General features: G+C 37.3%; 1 protein-coding gene across 1 annotated transcript in view; it reads right to left on the minus strand.

Annotated features, from left to right (window-relative positions):
- The window catches only part of LOC116788434 (cytosolic phospholipase A2 epsilon-like), a 41161-nt gene extending 30671 nt beyond the window's left edge, over window positions 1–10490 (minus strand). Inside the window, exons 1-3 of the mRNA XM_032691277.1 lie at window positions 10479–10490; window positions 5962–6063; window positions 5536–5619 (exon numbers count right to left, since the gene is read on the minus strand). Of these exons, the coding sequence (XP_032547168.1) occupies window positions 5536–5619; window positions 5962–6063; window positions 10479–10490 (198 nt within the window). The remainder of the gene's footprint in view (window positions 1–5535; window positions 5620–5961; window positions 6064–10478) is intronic.
- Between the last annotated feature and the right edge of the window lie 5351 nt (window positions 10491–15841).

A 15841-nucleotide genomic window follows, 5' to 3' on the forward strand; every position in this document is an offset into this window, starting at 1 on the left:
TAAATAGTATATCTATAAATAATATATATGTGAAAAAGCCACCTTGAGATAGTCAGGTTATGAAGTACTAAGAAATTTCTTCTGAGCAAAGCATTAATCAAAACAAAATGTTATGGCATTAAAATGAGGCAGATTTAGGAACAGAGAAGTGTTAGTTTGCAGTTCTAATAGCGAGGGTCTTTGGAAGTTATAAAATGATCAAACTTATTATGATGACACTTTTGGATTTGCAAAAAAATATTCAGCCAAATAATACTGAAGGCACAGTACATATTGGTGTCAAGCAATAGGTGGCCACTTCAGTAGAGGCCTGATGGTAGCCACTAATATTCAGAAAGAGCTCAAGGAGAAGTTGAGATAATGGCAGAAGACAAACAGCTCAGTAATTCTTAGTAAGGTAACCTCACAAAACACCAAAACATGAAGAGGTGGCCAAAGAAAGAAGTTGTTGTGAAAGCTAATCACCAAAACTCTGAAAACATTATCTGAAGTAAATGGAGGAAGATGACGAAATAATTGAGAGTTGTTATTTTCTGAGAAACTTCAAATAAAATAACTGGGATAAACTCCTGACTGAAACAAGACAAAGCACATACAGACATGCTGCTACTGTGACAAAAGTCAAAGACTGCTAAAAAGGTCGAAGTATAAGAAATCAATGACACAAGACAGTACATCAGCTGAAGTGTGTAAAGCATTAGACTACAAGGAATTTATCATGACAAAATTTGCTTAACCTCCCAAATAATTTCTATCACTATGAGAAGGAAAGACATGAAGGTCATAAAAGGAATTTTCAAAAAAATGCAGTAATTCTCAGGCTACGAAGTAATCCAATGAAGTGGCAAGATTGAATTTTTTCTAAAATGCTGGGTGATTGAAAGGCATTTTAAATAGATGTTAGCCTAAAATAACCAGAAAGCTTTGCCCATGTGCTCAAGCTTTTTGCTGTGAGGTACAGAAGCATCACACTCAAAACAAGAGTGCTTAGTGCCAAATAAATGCATTCTCTTTATCAGGATACAAGGGGTAGAATATCTTGTCTTCTGGGTAGGTATATTCCAAAACTAAAAAAAGGAATTAATCACTGTTGCTCAAAGTTGTGTGTAGGGCACAGGATATTTTATAGGGCTGTATTCTAAACAGGGGAAGTAACATCTCAACATTGTCAGGACACAGGCTGAGCCAGCTCCACAATATTTTTTCAGCCATTATTGTTAGACTATTTCTCTTCCATCAACAAGGAACCACGCCATGTCTACTTACCTCAACCTGTTTTGTTCTTAGAAGAACAAACACTCATTGGCTTTGTCCTTTTGTTTCTATAACTTTCTCAAAAATGGTACTCAAATTAGAGAAACACATAAAAACTTTGGCAGAAATATTTCAGGAGAAACAATGGAAAGAGTTAAAGAAATTGCATTTAGTATTGCTGATCTCTTAGCCTTCTTTAATGGCACCGGTCCTTCAACCAGCATTTTGGAACACGTGTTTTTAAAAGTTGCCAGAGTTGTGTATGAACTATTATGACTTTGTAAGTAGAATGACAGAAACAGAAATAAATGTGGGTTCTGCAAAGACACACTTTCACCAAGCACTGTTTGTGTGCTTGTACATTGCAGCAGACTAAAGTACAGGCTATGGGACGAATGCATCACAGAAACCTCATACTTTGCATGCAAATGAAAACAAACTGATAAAAAAGTATGGTAGGGCTATATTAAGAAGGAAAAAAAGCCAAACACAACCAAACAAAAAACCCAAACAAAACATTAGAACATATCCAGTGTTTCTATGAAGAACAGTAAATTACGACACAGATTAGACAGTGTTAAAGATTATGCAAGGATACAAACACCTCATTTTTGTAGAATCACGGTGAGAAAGTGGATAGGTATATTTGGTGTCACTGGAAGATAGCTTGGTGCAAAAAGCAGGATTTTATTTAAATTTTAAGAGCTTGACAAGGGAACAATAGGGCAGAGAACCCAATCAGAACAAATGTGCAGATTAGAAATTTGATTGAATGAGAATAAGAATTATTCCACACCTCCAGGAGGAGAGCTCTAAGCAGGGGCTGCATAAGAGAAAACCCACTGTGAGCTGTGCGTGTAAACTGTGTACTAGGAGGAAATCTCACTATAGTGCCCTAGAGAGTCCTATGAGAGCAAGGTACTGGCGATGCCAGCCGGAGCACACTCAACATTCAGTCATGGAACAAAGACCACGAGAGAGAGAATGGAAAAAGTGACTCAAGGAATTAAGAACAGAGGAAAGAGCTAGTGATGGGAGCCTGAAAGATACATTCAGTGTGTTTTGTGGCAGAGAACATGAAGTCAGGTAAGTCATAGCTGATCTTCCCTCAGCCTGAGCCTTGTTCCCTGGGTCTATTCATTGGGTCAGAATGATTTATCAGCAAAATCCCTTCTGCTATTAGGCTTCCCTCAAGAACATGATTAAGTTTGAAGGAATAATGAAAGTACTAGTTTTATCTCCATATCCTCACCATTTTTACTAGTTAGAAAAGGTTTTTCACAGCACACAGAACCAGTCTGTACCCCGAAATGTCATCCTCCACCCCTCAATGACACTCAGATGGCCATATTATAGAAATCAAAGTTCTTTGGAAACAAACAAACAAACAACTTTGTTCTAAAAAATATTTTCATCCCCTCCTTAGGGCATAAAATGAAGAACGATGTTCTTTGATCATAATAATAATAATTTGAGGCACCAATGCCTTTGAAAAGAGCTAATTATTAAGCAAACTATTAACTATAAAGGAAATCTCTGAGATATCCTCCTCACAGAAGTTAATGAAAAATTACTTCCTGTAATATTTTTCTGATGGCCAAACACCAGACATGAGAAATACTGCAGATAATTCAGACAGCAAATAACATCTTCGTGTAACTGAAGTTCAAGTCCCTGGTGCCATCAATGAAAGTCATACGACTAATAATTTTTTCCCTCTAGTCATTGCAATAATACACTGAACAATGCTAATAATCTAAAAAGCAAATGTGCTGCCTCTGCTGATTATCATTTGTGTTACCTTAAAAATCCATACCAAGCCACGAGCAACTCCTGATGCCTCGAATAAAGGAATTATTACCAAAAGTTTGAGAATCCACAGTACACAGACGAGTAAATCCTCTTGCAGTTCCCGCAAACAAAGATAAGTCTGTGTACCATGAACCTCTGAACTTCTCTCTGTAATTCAGAGTGATGGGCAGACTGAGCATCCTCCCTCAAAGGCTCATTGTTACCCTTGCAAAAGGTAACCTTACATGACACAGTTCAATCACAGATGCTTTTTTTATAAGAAGGAAGGGTGACAGGGCCCTAAGTAATGTCATGGCTTTTTCTAGTTTTGCGGCAAACCGTTAAGGAATATGTATAACTTAATGTTTATCAGCTACAGAAATAAAAAAATTATTAAAATTCTCTGGTTTCTGATTTTATGTCCAGCAGAATACTTTGGTGAGACTCTCTGCCTTATGTTAATAGTACTAACCTTGAGCTGAGATTATGCTTATTGGTTTCTTGCTCTTTGCATTCTGTGTATCAGTTTTCATTGCATACACAGGTAATAAGCCAATATCTATTTTTTTAAATTGATAATTTCCCAAGGAAAATACCCTTTTTTTTAATTTTTGGAAAGAAGTAATTATTCTATATAAGACAATGCACTAACAAATAATATCCAGTGATAAACTCTCCAGATTTTTGTAACTACTTATGATCTTCCTTCAGTATGTCTCGTCTTTCCTGTATTCATGTGTAAACTGCTTTAAGGCAAACTGGCAGTTCAGGAGTCCCTGAAAAAGCTAAAGAGATGTTCTCTTGATTCTTTCATTAATTTTAAAATACAAAAGAAGTTCCACAAAGTTGGTACATTTTTCTGAAAATTTAGTAGTGGGGCATATTTGGCTTTGCACTATAGGTAAGAGACACAGCTAAATTTCATGCACAGCCCCAGGCATGTTTTTCTAAACCAAATACAGTAATTATTCAGTTTATCACACAGCTATGCAAAGTTCTCTCAAACTCAAGCAAGTACTTGGGCAAATGTTTGAACATTCACATTAAGGAAAGTTTTATACCCTCTTTACTTCTTCTGGGGCTTAATGTCTTCTACAAGCATATTATCCTTTCTAATAGACCTCTGCTAATGATTATCCTCCTGTTGAAGATGGCAAGCCATGACTTGCAAAAATCTAGGCAACTACTGAAAACTATCCAGGAAACCCAATGCCAGTAAGATGCAGAAATTGGCCAGCTCAGACAAGCCTGTGCCTTTAATGCCAGTTTTCTACCCAGCTTTATTACATAGGAGAGAAGACATATTCAAAACCAGGAGACAAACAAGGAGTGTCTGAGAATCTCTTCATTGTTAAAAACCTGCGGATAGCAGACAGAACTTTCAGAAGTTCCCTTAGTAGTGAGAAATTATGACACAAATAATACATTAATGCTGTGGAAAGGGTTCCATAGGCCCTATATATAGAAGTTTATGGCCACAAAATCCTTTTTTTATATTACTTTATGTACATTCAAAAATATATGCTGGATTATAACGATCTCTGTGTAAATGTAAAGAAGGGTTGGATGCTTTTAGCCATGGATATTCTAAAGCAAAACACAACTTCAGAATGAATACATGAAATGATTACAAAACTGCTAAGGAGATTGGGTCATTGTTTTCCCAAATAGCTGCTTTTCCTGCTTGAGTACACTCCCTTGCTGAACTTTAGCACACAGACACACAGAGAGCAAATTGCGAACACCTAAATGCCATGTCAGCTTTGGTTATGCTACTTTCCCATTTACATCAAGTTTCACACCCCACTGGTAGTTTGTCACCCTTTTGTACACTAATTTCCATCTTTTGGAGCTGCCAGAATGGTGTTAATAAGAGATCGCTTTGATCAATTAGTTTGATAAGGTTATGACATACATAATCAAAACAGTGTTTGTAGTTTTCTGTTGATTTGGAAGTCTGATTACACACACAAAAAAATCTCTGTCACAGGCCCTGCAAATGTTGCTTAAGTTGTTCTTTTGTTGTGATGAGGTGCACAGTGAGCAAAGTGGGCATTTTTTCTGGAAATAGGCATTAATGTCCAGAACCCAAAGGATCAACAACACCCATGCTCTGACTCTTCAGTTCTGGCAACATTCTCTACCTCTTCTGGTTTAAAGCTCCATTAAATCCACAGAGATAGATATCATTAAAATAATGCCAAATTCAGTCCCATTTTAACAGAAAATTGAGAGCATTTTCACTAAAGAATTTCTCTAAGGAATAAAATCATGAAAATAACACACTTTGTGAAAATAGACAGAGGAATGGAATAAAAAAAAATAATGGAATGGAGATGTTTCACCTAAAAAATTTTTTCTTTCATTAAGTATTCCTATTTCTAAATAAGCATGTGAATCTTTAATAGCCAATTTTGGGGAAAAAATATCCTACCCTTCTAAAAAATATTGGTTTAGTCCTGCATATTTCTGGTTAGTTGAAGCTGGTACCTTAGCATCATCGCTTGGGGCTATATAGTGCATCGTCCACTTTCTTTCTTCATTTTCCAAGAGTCTTGATTTTCTGCTTGAATGCTGCTGAGGGAAGAAAAAAAGGGGATGAAAAGAAGAGATGAAAAGATTTTTCTACTTATTTCAATTCCTCAATTGAGATTGAATTGCAGAGTGAAATGGGCAATTTGCACCTGGTCCTCATAGTGGTGAATAAAATGATTGTGCCAGGAAAGTGGCAGTGTGCTATATGGAAAGATAAGGACTCCAGTCCTGGTAGATGCAAATATCCAAGAAAGGACAATCTTGTTTTCCTGGAGATTTATGTCCTACAGGTAACAGTACACTTGAACTGTTGTAGTTCAGGGACAAATCTGAATCAAAAACTCAGAGACTCCTTCCAGGCTGGTTCTGTTTTCCACTTACCTGAGGTAAGGCAGAGGTTGATGCCATCGAGATCGCTGCTACATTAAAAGAAGTTGCTGTGAATGGCACCTTAGTAGTAGGCTGCACAGTTGCCAGTGTCTCCTAAAACAAATTTACAGTCTTGAAGAATGTCAGAAGTTGCTGAACAGGTGTTTTATTAGATTGAGTCAGAGCCCCGCCCTTCCATGATTTCTGAAACCGGAAAATTTCCCACCCACATTATTTGTTCAAAGAGTAGGTCTGCTGTAGGGTATGAATGTTCATATGTGCAGGTCTTGTGACTGAGCAGAGTGAACTGAGAGACCAGATGGTTCCTACCTGGGGGCTCATGGAAATGCAATAATAGCAATAACCTGATGGATTATGTGATAGAGATCATCTATGAGAAACAGTCTTACAGTGATGTTCTGAAAGTGAGGACAACAATAGCCTAATAAACACATCTACCTGTTTTCTCCACACAAAGACCCTGAATTCCATGCATGATGGCCTCCATAATAAAATATAAATTTAAAAAAACAACAATGGATATGATCACTAGAAAAAAGACATTTATGTATGAAGATGTTAAGAATTCTTCTGAAGGAATATTTTCCCTGAAAAATGCTGTTGCATCATGGTTTCTGTGTGTACAACTCATTTTTATTGTAGTATTCTACTTCAAAAGAAATTAAAGAAGACTTGATAAGCTGCATTTTTGTGCTCCCTAAAACACAATGTATCATTTTTTCAATTTGAAATGTGTTACTTATTTCTGGGCTTCACATTTAATACAGTATGCATCTTAACAAATTTAAATGAGATTTAAACATTTCACATTGAAAAATCATGAAGCATTTCAACAAACAATAATGTCATTTTCTGATGCAAGAAACATCCAGATTTCTGAGCAACTTTATTCAAATCACCAGCCACTGGGCACTATTAGGAGATTATTGGAATTTAATGGACTGATTCTGTACATTTACTTTTTTTTTTTAATCTCACGAGGATCTGCATATGCCTAGCACATCTCTAGGAAGCTCAGTGATTAAATTTTCTAATTCATTATGCAAGCATTATTAGGCATACATATGTTTGTATTGAAAGTCCTCCCAAAAGATTAAAAGTAGTGCTGACGAAAGAACTTGAGATTAATAGGATGACAGGGCATGATGCTTCCTTTTACATCAGGTATAAGTATGAAATCACAGCCACTCTGACTGTGGCAATGAGTTTTGTACAGGGACCTTGTCTGACAGAAACTAGACACAAACCCAATCACTTCTAGCAGTTTCATGACATACTTTTCTTATATGAACTGAGGAGTCAATACAAAAAGCTGTTGTTACAAGAAGAACAAGACAACCTGATGATCTTATATGCAGTATTCCATCTTTCCAAAAGTTTGATTTTTTAGGTTTAATTTTGTATATTCATTATCTTTTTTTTCATTATTGTTTAATGAAATAAGCACATTTACTTTGCCAAAAATTTGCTTTGAACTTCCTTTCTCATTTTCAATGTATTGAAACTTTCTGATGGAACAGGAACTGCTTAATTGAAGCCAGAATTAGATAATCTACAGCAATATTTTAAGGAGAATCACATGCCTCTCCCATGCTTTGGTTAATGCTTTGCTTAATATGAGCACTTGTATTTCTGTTAAAAAAGTTTTAGATCTGACTTTTTTTTTTCCTGTAAAAAGGGTGACCAGACACCATTTAGAGAAAATTAACTGTACGCACGAAAACACACACATTTTCTGTTTCTTCTGCTACAACCTATTCGTATCCTTGAAAGAAATGCTAGAAGAGGTACAGAACCACAACAGAGGAATATTAGATACAATTTTTTTGTAAATGTGCCCCACAAACGTTATCAGCTCGAGGTCTTGTTTCTGTGACGTATGGAAGCCAATGGGTGTGAGGTTTTTGCATGAGATCCTGTTTTCACATTGTCATAGTGTACCTCTGGTTTTAAGACAAAAGGAAATGAGGTGCGGAAAGAAGCCTCCAGCATCCCTTAGGAAGCTGACCAGAAGTTGCTTGTTGCCTAACAACTAACTTTTCTTTCCTAACTCAATCCTTCCACATATAAAATACCTGTTCTTTAAGCTCAAGCCAGAGGCAGTCAAAGGTACCTTTGACTCAGAGCTGACACTGGTACGGAATTTCCTAAATTAGTTCAAGGTTCAAAATCGCTTTTTGCTATGAAGCACTATTCCTTTTGAGGCAAACGTCCTTTTCACAAGGCATGCACTTAGGATACACTTGACTGTTAAGTCATCTAGAAGTTAGACTTAGAGTAGAAGCTGATTGCTTGTGTTTCCTCTGTACTGAATGGAGGAAAAGGAAAGCATGGCAACTGCAAGTAGTGACTAAACCCCTCTATACTGGAATCTTCTGGAGAAGCCAGGTCATACCTGACGCCTAACTTCTGAATGTCTGGAGGTAGCCGGGGTGAATCCCACCCTAAGTAATCAGTATGTCCTCTTTAATCACTTGTTTCCAAAGTTACGGATGCTGAGAAACCTGACATTGAGGAACTTGGTTTTGTTGTTACCACATGATTCACCCTCTTGCAATGTGAAGCTGCAAAACACCCTTGGGCAAAAGCTCTATTAGCATATAAATAAAAAAATCCTCTCAGCGATTTATTCAAATAACGAAGAAGAGGTTTTGGGATTACAAGGGTGGCAGAGAATGCAAAATTCAATGTGGCAAGTATCAGTACAAGTACAAACTTCTGGCCATATTCCAGTTCAGGATCACCCCGTGATCATGAAGTGGACAGTCTGACATGGGACTGCTGTTCATAAAGCACAGGCTGTATTGTGGTTGCTCATGTCCAGGTGCAGTAAGGGAGAAATAGTAAGTTTGGTTTTCTGTGAAAGCTCAGACTGTAATCTGTGCAAGTTCAGCAGCAGCTTTATACAAATCTGAGACAAGTTTGGGACAAATGGGGAATGTCAGAGGGGAAGACTGACAGGAGAGACTTCAACAACTCCCTAAACGTAATGCACTCCTGACTTGTGGGGCAGAGCCCCAGTGGTCAAATAAGACATTTAGTGCAGCTCAAGGAGCAGAGAAACTATGCTGGGCTACCACTAGATATTTATACTTACAGCAATTTTGGGGTATTTTGGGGTCTGTCTGTCAGCTGCTGAGCTACTAGTTAAATGCAGATCACTCAAAAGTGCTCTGCCTTGAACTGATTGTCATTTAAGGCTTTTTCTGCAATGACTTTTTTTTCCTGGACTAGTCTGATGGTGCCTAAGACTACAATAAACATATTCTGAAATTACAACCAGTTGCTGAGCTAGGCCACTTTTAACAATAATGCTCAAAGACAGGTTGGATCAGATATAATTATTCAAAGATTTATTAAACTGACTGCTAAGGACAAACAAAAGATTAGATAGATTTTGTGGTTTTTTTTTTACTTTTCTCAATCATTCTTGATGATCCCTCTCTTTAGAGGGAAGCTCTCACAGCTTCTCTGCAGCCTACAGACTCTTCTTTATGTCTCATCCCTATATCATGGGCTTTTGCACATCATATACTTCAGCACATCTTCCTCTCAGATTTTACAGACCACCTACTGGAACATAGGAGAAAGGGCCGGTCCAGCTTCACTGAAAGCCCTTCTGGTGTATTCCTGATTAGTATCTTTGCTAGAAACAGACATCTTCTCCTCCTCAGGGTTAGAGCAAGATGAAGCTAAAGTGCATCAGTGTGATGCTTCAGATATTAAAAGTATATTACAAGGTGGCTCATCTGCATAAAAGCAAAAATGTTCAAGTTCATGTCAGAAAATCAAGAGATCATAACAATCCCCATGACAGTAGTGGCAAATATCACTCAGAAGAATCAGGTTTTAATATGGCAATAGCTGTGAAACTTTGGCTGATCCCAATAGTTGCTTCTGGTGAGCCATATGCCCTTTATTTGAATAAGATAAATATGTATGTAATAATGAGAAATGTATACGTAAATATATTTATCTATAATTCAAATATAGATTAATAGAATCTTTTAGGCTGGAAGAGAGCTCTAAGATCATTGAGTACAATCATTAACCTAACACTGCCAAGTCCACTGCTAAACGATGAAGGCATAAGGACAGAAAAAGTGAAATGGATTGATAAAATTTGAAACATAAAGTAAAATCAGCAGAAAAGGGAGTGTTTCTGTACACTGGGAGTATTTTCAGAGGGCTCTGTATGCTCCTCCACATGACAAATATGAAGTACGGATATTTGTAGTTACATTTATACTAACTTTACCCAAACTCAGAGAAAATGTAAATACAGAAAATATTTCAAAAAACAGTTGAAGAAGTACTTAATGTCCTGGACAAACACTGACAGTAGCTCACATTCGAATGGCTATTTGGTTGGCTTATTCTTTCACGGGAAGTAATCTCTCTTCTGATCTGACTTGTAGAAGACCTGTGCTTAGGCACAAGTACAATTTTTTTTTATTATGGAGCTTAAATATTTGTAAGGCATGCCCTGCATGGATTCTAGTTCTTACCACCATCACCATAGTCTCCCATCAAACACTAAAAGACACAGGAACTGCTAAAGCAACTTATCCTAAAATAACTGGCTTCTAAACATTTACAGCTGTAGTAAGTTAATGGTATCTTAGTATCTTAATGAAACCAGCATGCGCTGGTGAGGTACATCTTTGAACTTGCTATTCTTGTCTAATATCATATGCTATCACCAACTTCAAATTTCCAGTGTTCATTGCAGTTATCTCCAAGGGATAAAATACATTATAAGAATCTAGTTCATACACAAATCTATTGGTCACCAGAGTGCATTTCCTGACTAGAGAGAAAAATGTGGTTTCCCAAGAGGACTGTGATTTGAGAGTCCCAGACAAGATCAAGCAGACCTCAATGCAGGTGACAGGTTTGCCACTGATTCTGGCAGTTCCTCAAAGCCTTCCTCATTGGTAAGGATCACTTTTACTTCCTCAGTGTAAAGGTGACCGTGCCACCTTTCTGAGTGTATTGCCTTTTCAACCAACAGAGGCACAGCTGGAGTGTTTCCACAGACGTCAGGAGACTCCTTTTATCAACAAGGCAATGACTCAGGATTTGTTATAATTCCTAACTTTTCTGTTACAGAAGATGATAGCACAGTGCACTATGAGACCAGAGCCCACCTCTGATGCAGTACTGTGAGAGAATTAAGTCCTTGTCTCTTAATTAACCAAGAGGGACAGAAATAGGTGAGAGATTCTGCCCTAAAAGACACAGCTCCCTGCTCCTCCACAAGCTGGAGCATGTGGCTGTCTCCAGTATGAGAGCCCTGGTGAGAAAACATGAGTTACAGGAAAATGACATCCTTAGGTAAGGCATACTCAGATGAAGAAATGCTCCCAGCCACTGTGGGCATTTCCCATCCCACTTACAGGCTGAAGAGGAAGCACAAGATTAGGCGATGTACTCACTCCAGCTCATCTTTCAGTGCTGAAATTCCTGGTGCGTCTTCCCTGTATGAGGAAGGCCTGGCTGTTGCAGAAGCTCTTGAATCCAGTATCTCTCCACATGTGCTGAAGCTGTGTTTCCAATGCCATGTTGACTTCAAGCCTCGTGACCCATTGTGTAATCTGAAGCCGTGCGCATGGCAGCCAATCTTGCCCTATATACAGTGCGTTGTCACTGGGAATATGAAGTGATAGCCTTTCCAGGCCACCTGGCATGTCATACAAGCAGTACTTAACAAAGCCAGGCTCTGTTGGGAGTCACGCAGACATCCCCCAAAGCGCATTTTGTGCTATCTGAGCTATCACCCATGCCTCATACTAGCTGCTCGTGGGACTTGGTCTCAATGATGCTACATACCTGACTCCATATGGATACAAAAAAACAATTCCATTTCTCAGGGAGTCCAAAAGGCTTCGCAGTTGTCTGTGGAGCCAAATATAGGAGAATTTAGGGCTGGTAGGCAAAAGAGTCTCACTGTCATTCCACAAGCTCCCACTGAATAAAATACAAACCTGTGCAGGAATCTAGTGTGGCCACTTACTCATAAAAGAGCTGATCACAAAGATTAAATTATGTGAGCAACTCCACATGGAAAGACTTTAAAGAAACAGTTGCAAAACATCTTAAGGAAGTGTTTCAGTGCATAAGGAAAGAAGCATTCTCTGGGAGATCAAGATAGGCAACTATGTAAGTACATCCTATTACATGCTAAATTAAATCACCATTGCAACATGATACTGTGCTAAAACTCACAGACATCAAAGACAAACGTGACTCTTAGGTCAGGTCAAGAAAACACAGATTAAAGAAAGACAAATTTGTAGTGGCAAACGTTGCTGAATATCCATTATAATAAATGTAAGGGAGGCACATGTTACTAAAGCAGCTATTGCATGCAACTCTCACATAGTTTTGATATTTTGATCCCATGTGATGCAACGATTGAAACCTACTCAGATCACATTGCATAGATACAAGATGAAAAGAAGAATTATTCCCTATATTTCCACAAGTCCAAGGCAATTATAAGCTCAGGCTGGCTGTTGGTAAATAAACTTGTGATTGACCAGGAGAAATCTGTATTGCTTTGGAGGCTAAACATTGCGGCTTCATGCTAAAAAACAGTGGGAAAGGTCAGGAAGAGCTAAAAGATGTCTCCAAAGATGTAACAATTTGTTCTGCTGCAGGTGAGGAAATCTCAGTGTTATGATATGAGCTTTCCCAGTTTCGCTATTTTGGCTGAAAAACCTAGACTTTTGCATAGTTAATAAGAAGGCAGCAGCTGGATGTGAAATGCATGGTACATGGGAAAATAGAAAATACAAGGCTTTCAACATAAACCAAAATTTAAAGAATATAGAAAAAACCATCATTTCCAAGAGTGACATTAGGAAGTATATCTATACATATGTATATGTGCAAATATAAAGGAAATGTATATGAGTTGAAAGCAAAATGCTATCAAAGGTCTGGACTTAATTACTTCATATAGAAAGAAAAATAATTACTAATTATGCTGCTAAAGTAGGAATGTTAATAAAACATTTTTATTCCATATTCAGAAAGAAACCACTTTACGTTTCATCAACAAATATGAACTGCTTTACAACACATAGTCATATAACACATATTAAGACTGAACAGAGATCATTCTTACCAATTAGTGTCTAAAGTATAATCTAAGATTTTTGACTGTCTGTGGTTCAGATATTTTAATTCTTGGGTTACCGCATAACTGCGGAAAGACAAAAGAAAGTGAATATTGTGCCAGTTTTCAAAAGTAGCAAGAGGGATATGGTAATGTGCCAGTAGTTTTTTTACCCTGGCTGCTATTGTCATAATGGGCCCAATATGTGACTAATTAAAAACCAGTTATCATATATTACCACTCCTGGTTCTCTTCTATTTCTCAAAATGTGGGCTGGCAGTCACACACAACAAATGCTCCATCATTCCTGAAGTAGTTAATAGCAATACTTATTTTAAGTCAAGAGTTGTTTCAAGTTGAACACATTCTTAGCATTTATGTTTCATACATTTTGTACAGCATTTGTTAATATGCACGTTTATATCACATACATAGCAATTATACACTGAAAACTGCACTCAGGGAGTATTTTCCCAAAAAAAGACTGTTGATATGTAATTAGTTGGCCTTAGGCCAGTCATTAACTAGTACAATTTAATGTCTGGACAGCAGGTGATTCCACCCAGACAAATTCCATATATGTATGTGTTGTATGCGTGTGTGTGTGTATAAAAACACCAGGGGAGATTTGAAGCAAAAATTATGTCTGAAACCTTTGCACGAAGGCAGAAATGAGGTACACACCTCACTTGCATATGAACTGAATACCTAGCCATATGATTCAGTAAAGAGCTTAAGAAACATGGAAAATTAAAAGAGCAGGGAAAAAGGACAGGAAAGCTATTGGAAGTTGATATTAATAAAGACAGATATAATTGTGCCTTTCTTTTTATTTTACTTTTTTTTTTCTATTAAGCTTTGGGAAAGTCTTCCTTATATTTGGATTATGCACAGATATTCTTCTTTACTTATCTTAGTATATGTTGTAGAGGTGATGCTAGTGTGTTGCCAAAACTGATGTGGGGGTGTCCTATGAATGTACATTTCATCTTGCAAAGCAGGGTACTGAATCTGCCTCTAAGTAACCAGAGTGCAATGAAGCTGCAAAAGACGTCAAAGCAATTACAGGAAGTTCTACCAGTAAGGTGCACGGGATAGTAAAATCGTGATGCAAGGTAACCGCATGGAAAAGAAATCTTTCTGGAGTTAGCATTAGCCAGGGGTTCCCTGAAAAGTGATGAGCAATTTTGGTAAGCTCTGAACCATCTCTGAAAGCCAGTCGGTAGGAAGTAGTGTTTTTCAAGATGAAGAAGGAGATTTTGTTCTATCCTGCAATAGTAAATTTTTTTTACTAATAGTCTATTGTGCAAAGATAGTAAGATTTTGTTATGCAAAGACTGAAAAGAAAGTATATTACTAAGGTTAAAAATTTGTTTTCTAACTGATTTCAGAATTAGTTCTCAGTGAGAAACATGTCTGAAAAAAGTTTTCTTCTGAGGAATTTTTAAGAGTTTACCAGTCTCAAACTCTATCTGTTTTTGTGAGTGTTTTGGAAATAAACAAGGCACTCTGACTGCCAAATTTGCAGTAGAACAAAGATTGATGGAGTAATACTGAGGACAGGGCAATTATAGAGAATGATCTGACCTGCTTGATAAACTGGCCTGATTAACCATGGTAAAATCTAATGCACTGAAGTGCAAAGTTATGATTAAAGAAATGTCAAATGTATGTTACAATTTACTCCCCCTTACAAAAGGGAAGAGTGTACTGTGGAAAACACTAATTCACCAGCTTATGGAAGACAAACAATTTGTCAGAAGTCTCTAAAGGTAAATGAGGACAACTGGATTCTGTATATAGAAACTAGTAACTCATATGTGAGAACAGAAGAATAACAAAGCAACGTTAATCTCAGTGTGGAAAGGGTACTGAAGTCTACATTTGATAAAGGGACAAGGAAGAGTTGAAGGGAGCGCAAAAACAGAGATATAGCTGGATATAGCAAATAAAAGGATTTTTGTAATCAGAACATGAATGGTTGAATCTACTGGTTTGACAAAAAGAAAACTGTGATATAAGGTTGGTATATTTTATAAAATTGATCCTAATGAAGAAACAGTCATTATGAGATAGCTTTTAAATTACTAGGAAAATATGTAACATATGCTAATGTCTGGGCTCTGGCTAAATTAAATGAGGATGGAAACAAGGTGCATACTTACTGCTGGCACTACAATGTACCTCCATAAAATGTGGTGACTTCACCATTCCTGATATTTGTAGAAGAAGAGGGATCCATTTTCTTTAAGATAGTCTTTGATCAGCCACAGGTGATCAGGATTAACATTTAAGTAGCTGCATGACAGGTAACAGGTCTGACATCTAGCAAGTCTAACAAGATGATCTGATGGCAATTCTGGGCTTTATAAGTCATGGAAAGAAATAAGATACATGTATAATCTAGTGAAAATACAAAACTGCATTTGCTATTTTACTTTGTTCTTCCATGGTATAGTAGGAGCTAATCAGAGCTAAACAATTCAAGAGCTCCATGCTATAAAACAGACTTACTAAAGAAGTGCAGGGTGGTAGGACCATTTAGCAAGCAAGACTGGGAAAGCCCAGAAAACTGTCCCCCAAAGTTTTGCTAAAGGCTTATCATGTACTTGCAAACAAGGAGTGCAAAGGCAAAGGATGAAAAAACCTATATATCACTCTAGGCTTAGTTTTAGCCTGCAACAGCTTTGAAGGCCTTCTTCACATCTCCTAAGACCTTTCAACCTTATTTATTGCCTTATTTCAACT

This window comes from Chiroxiphia lanceolata, chromosome 6, assembly GCF_009829145.1.
Source record: "Chiroxiphia lanceolata isolate bChiLan1 chromosome 6, bChiLan1.pri, whole genome shotgun sequence".
Taxonomy (NCBI): domain Eukaryota; kingdom Metazoa; phylum Chordata; class Aves; order Passeriformes; family Pipridae; genus Chiroxiphia; species Chiroxiphia lanceolata.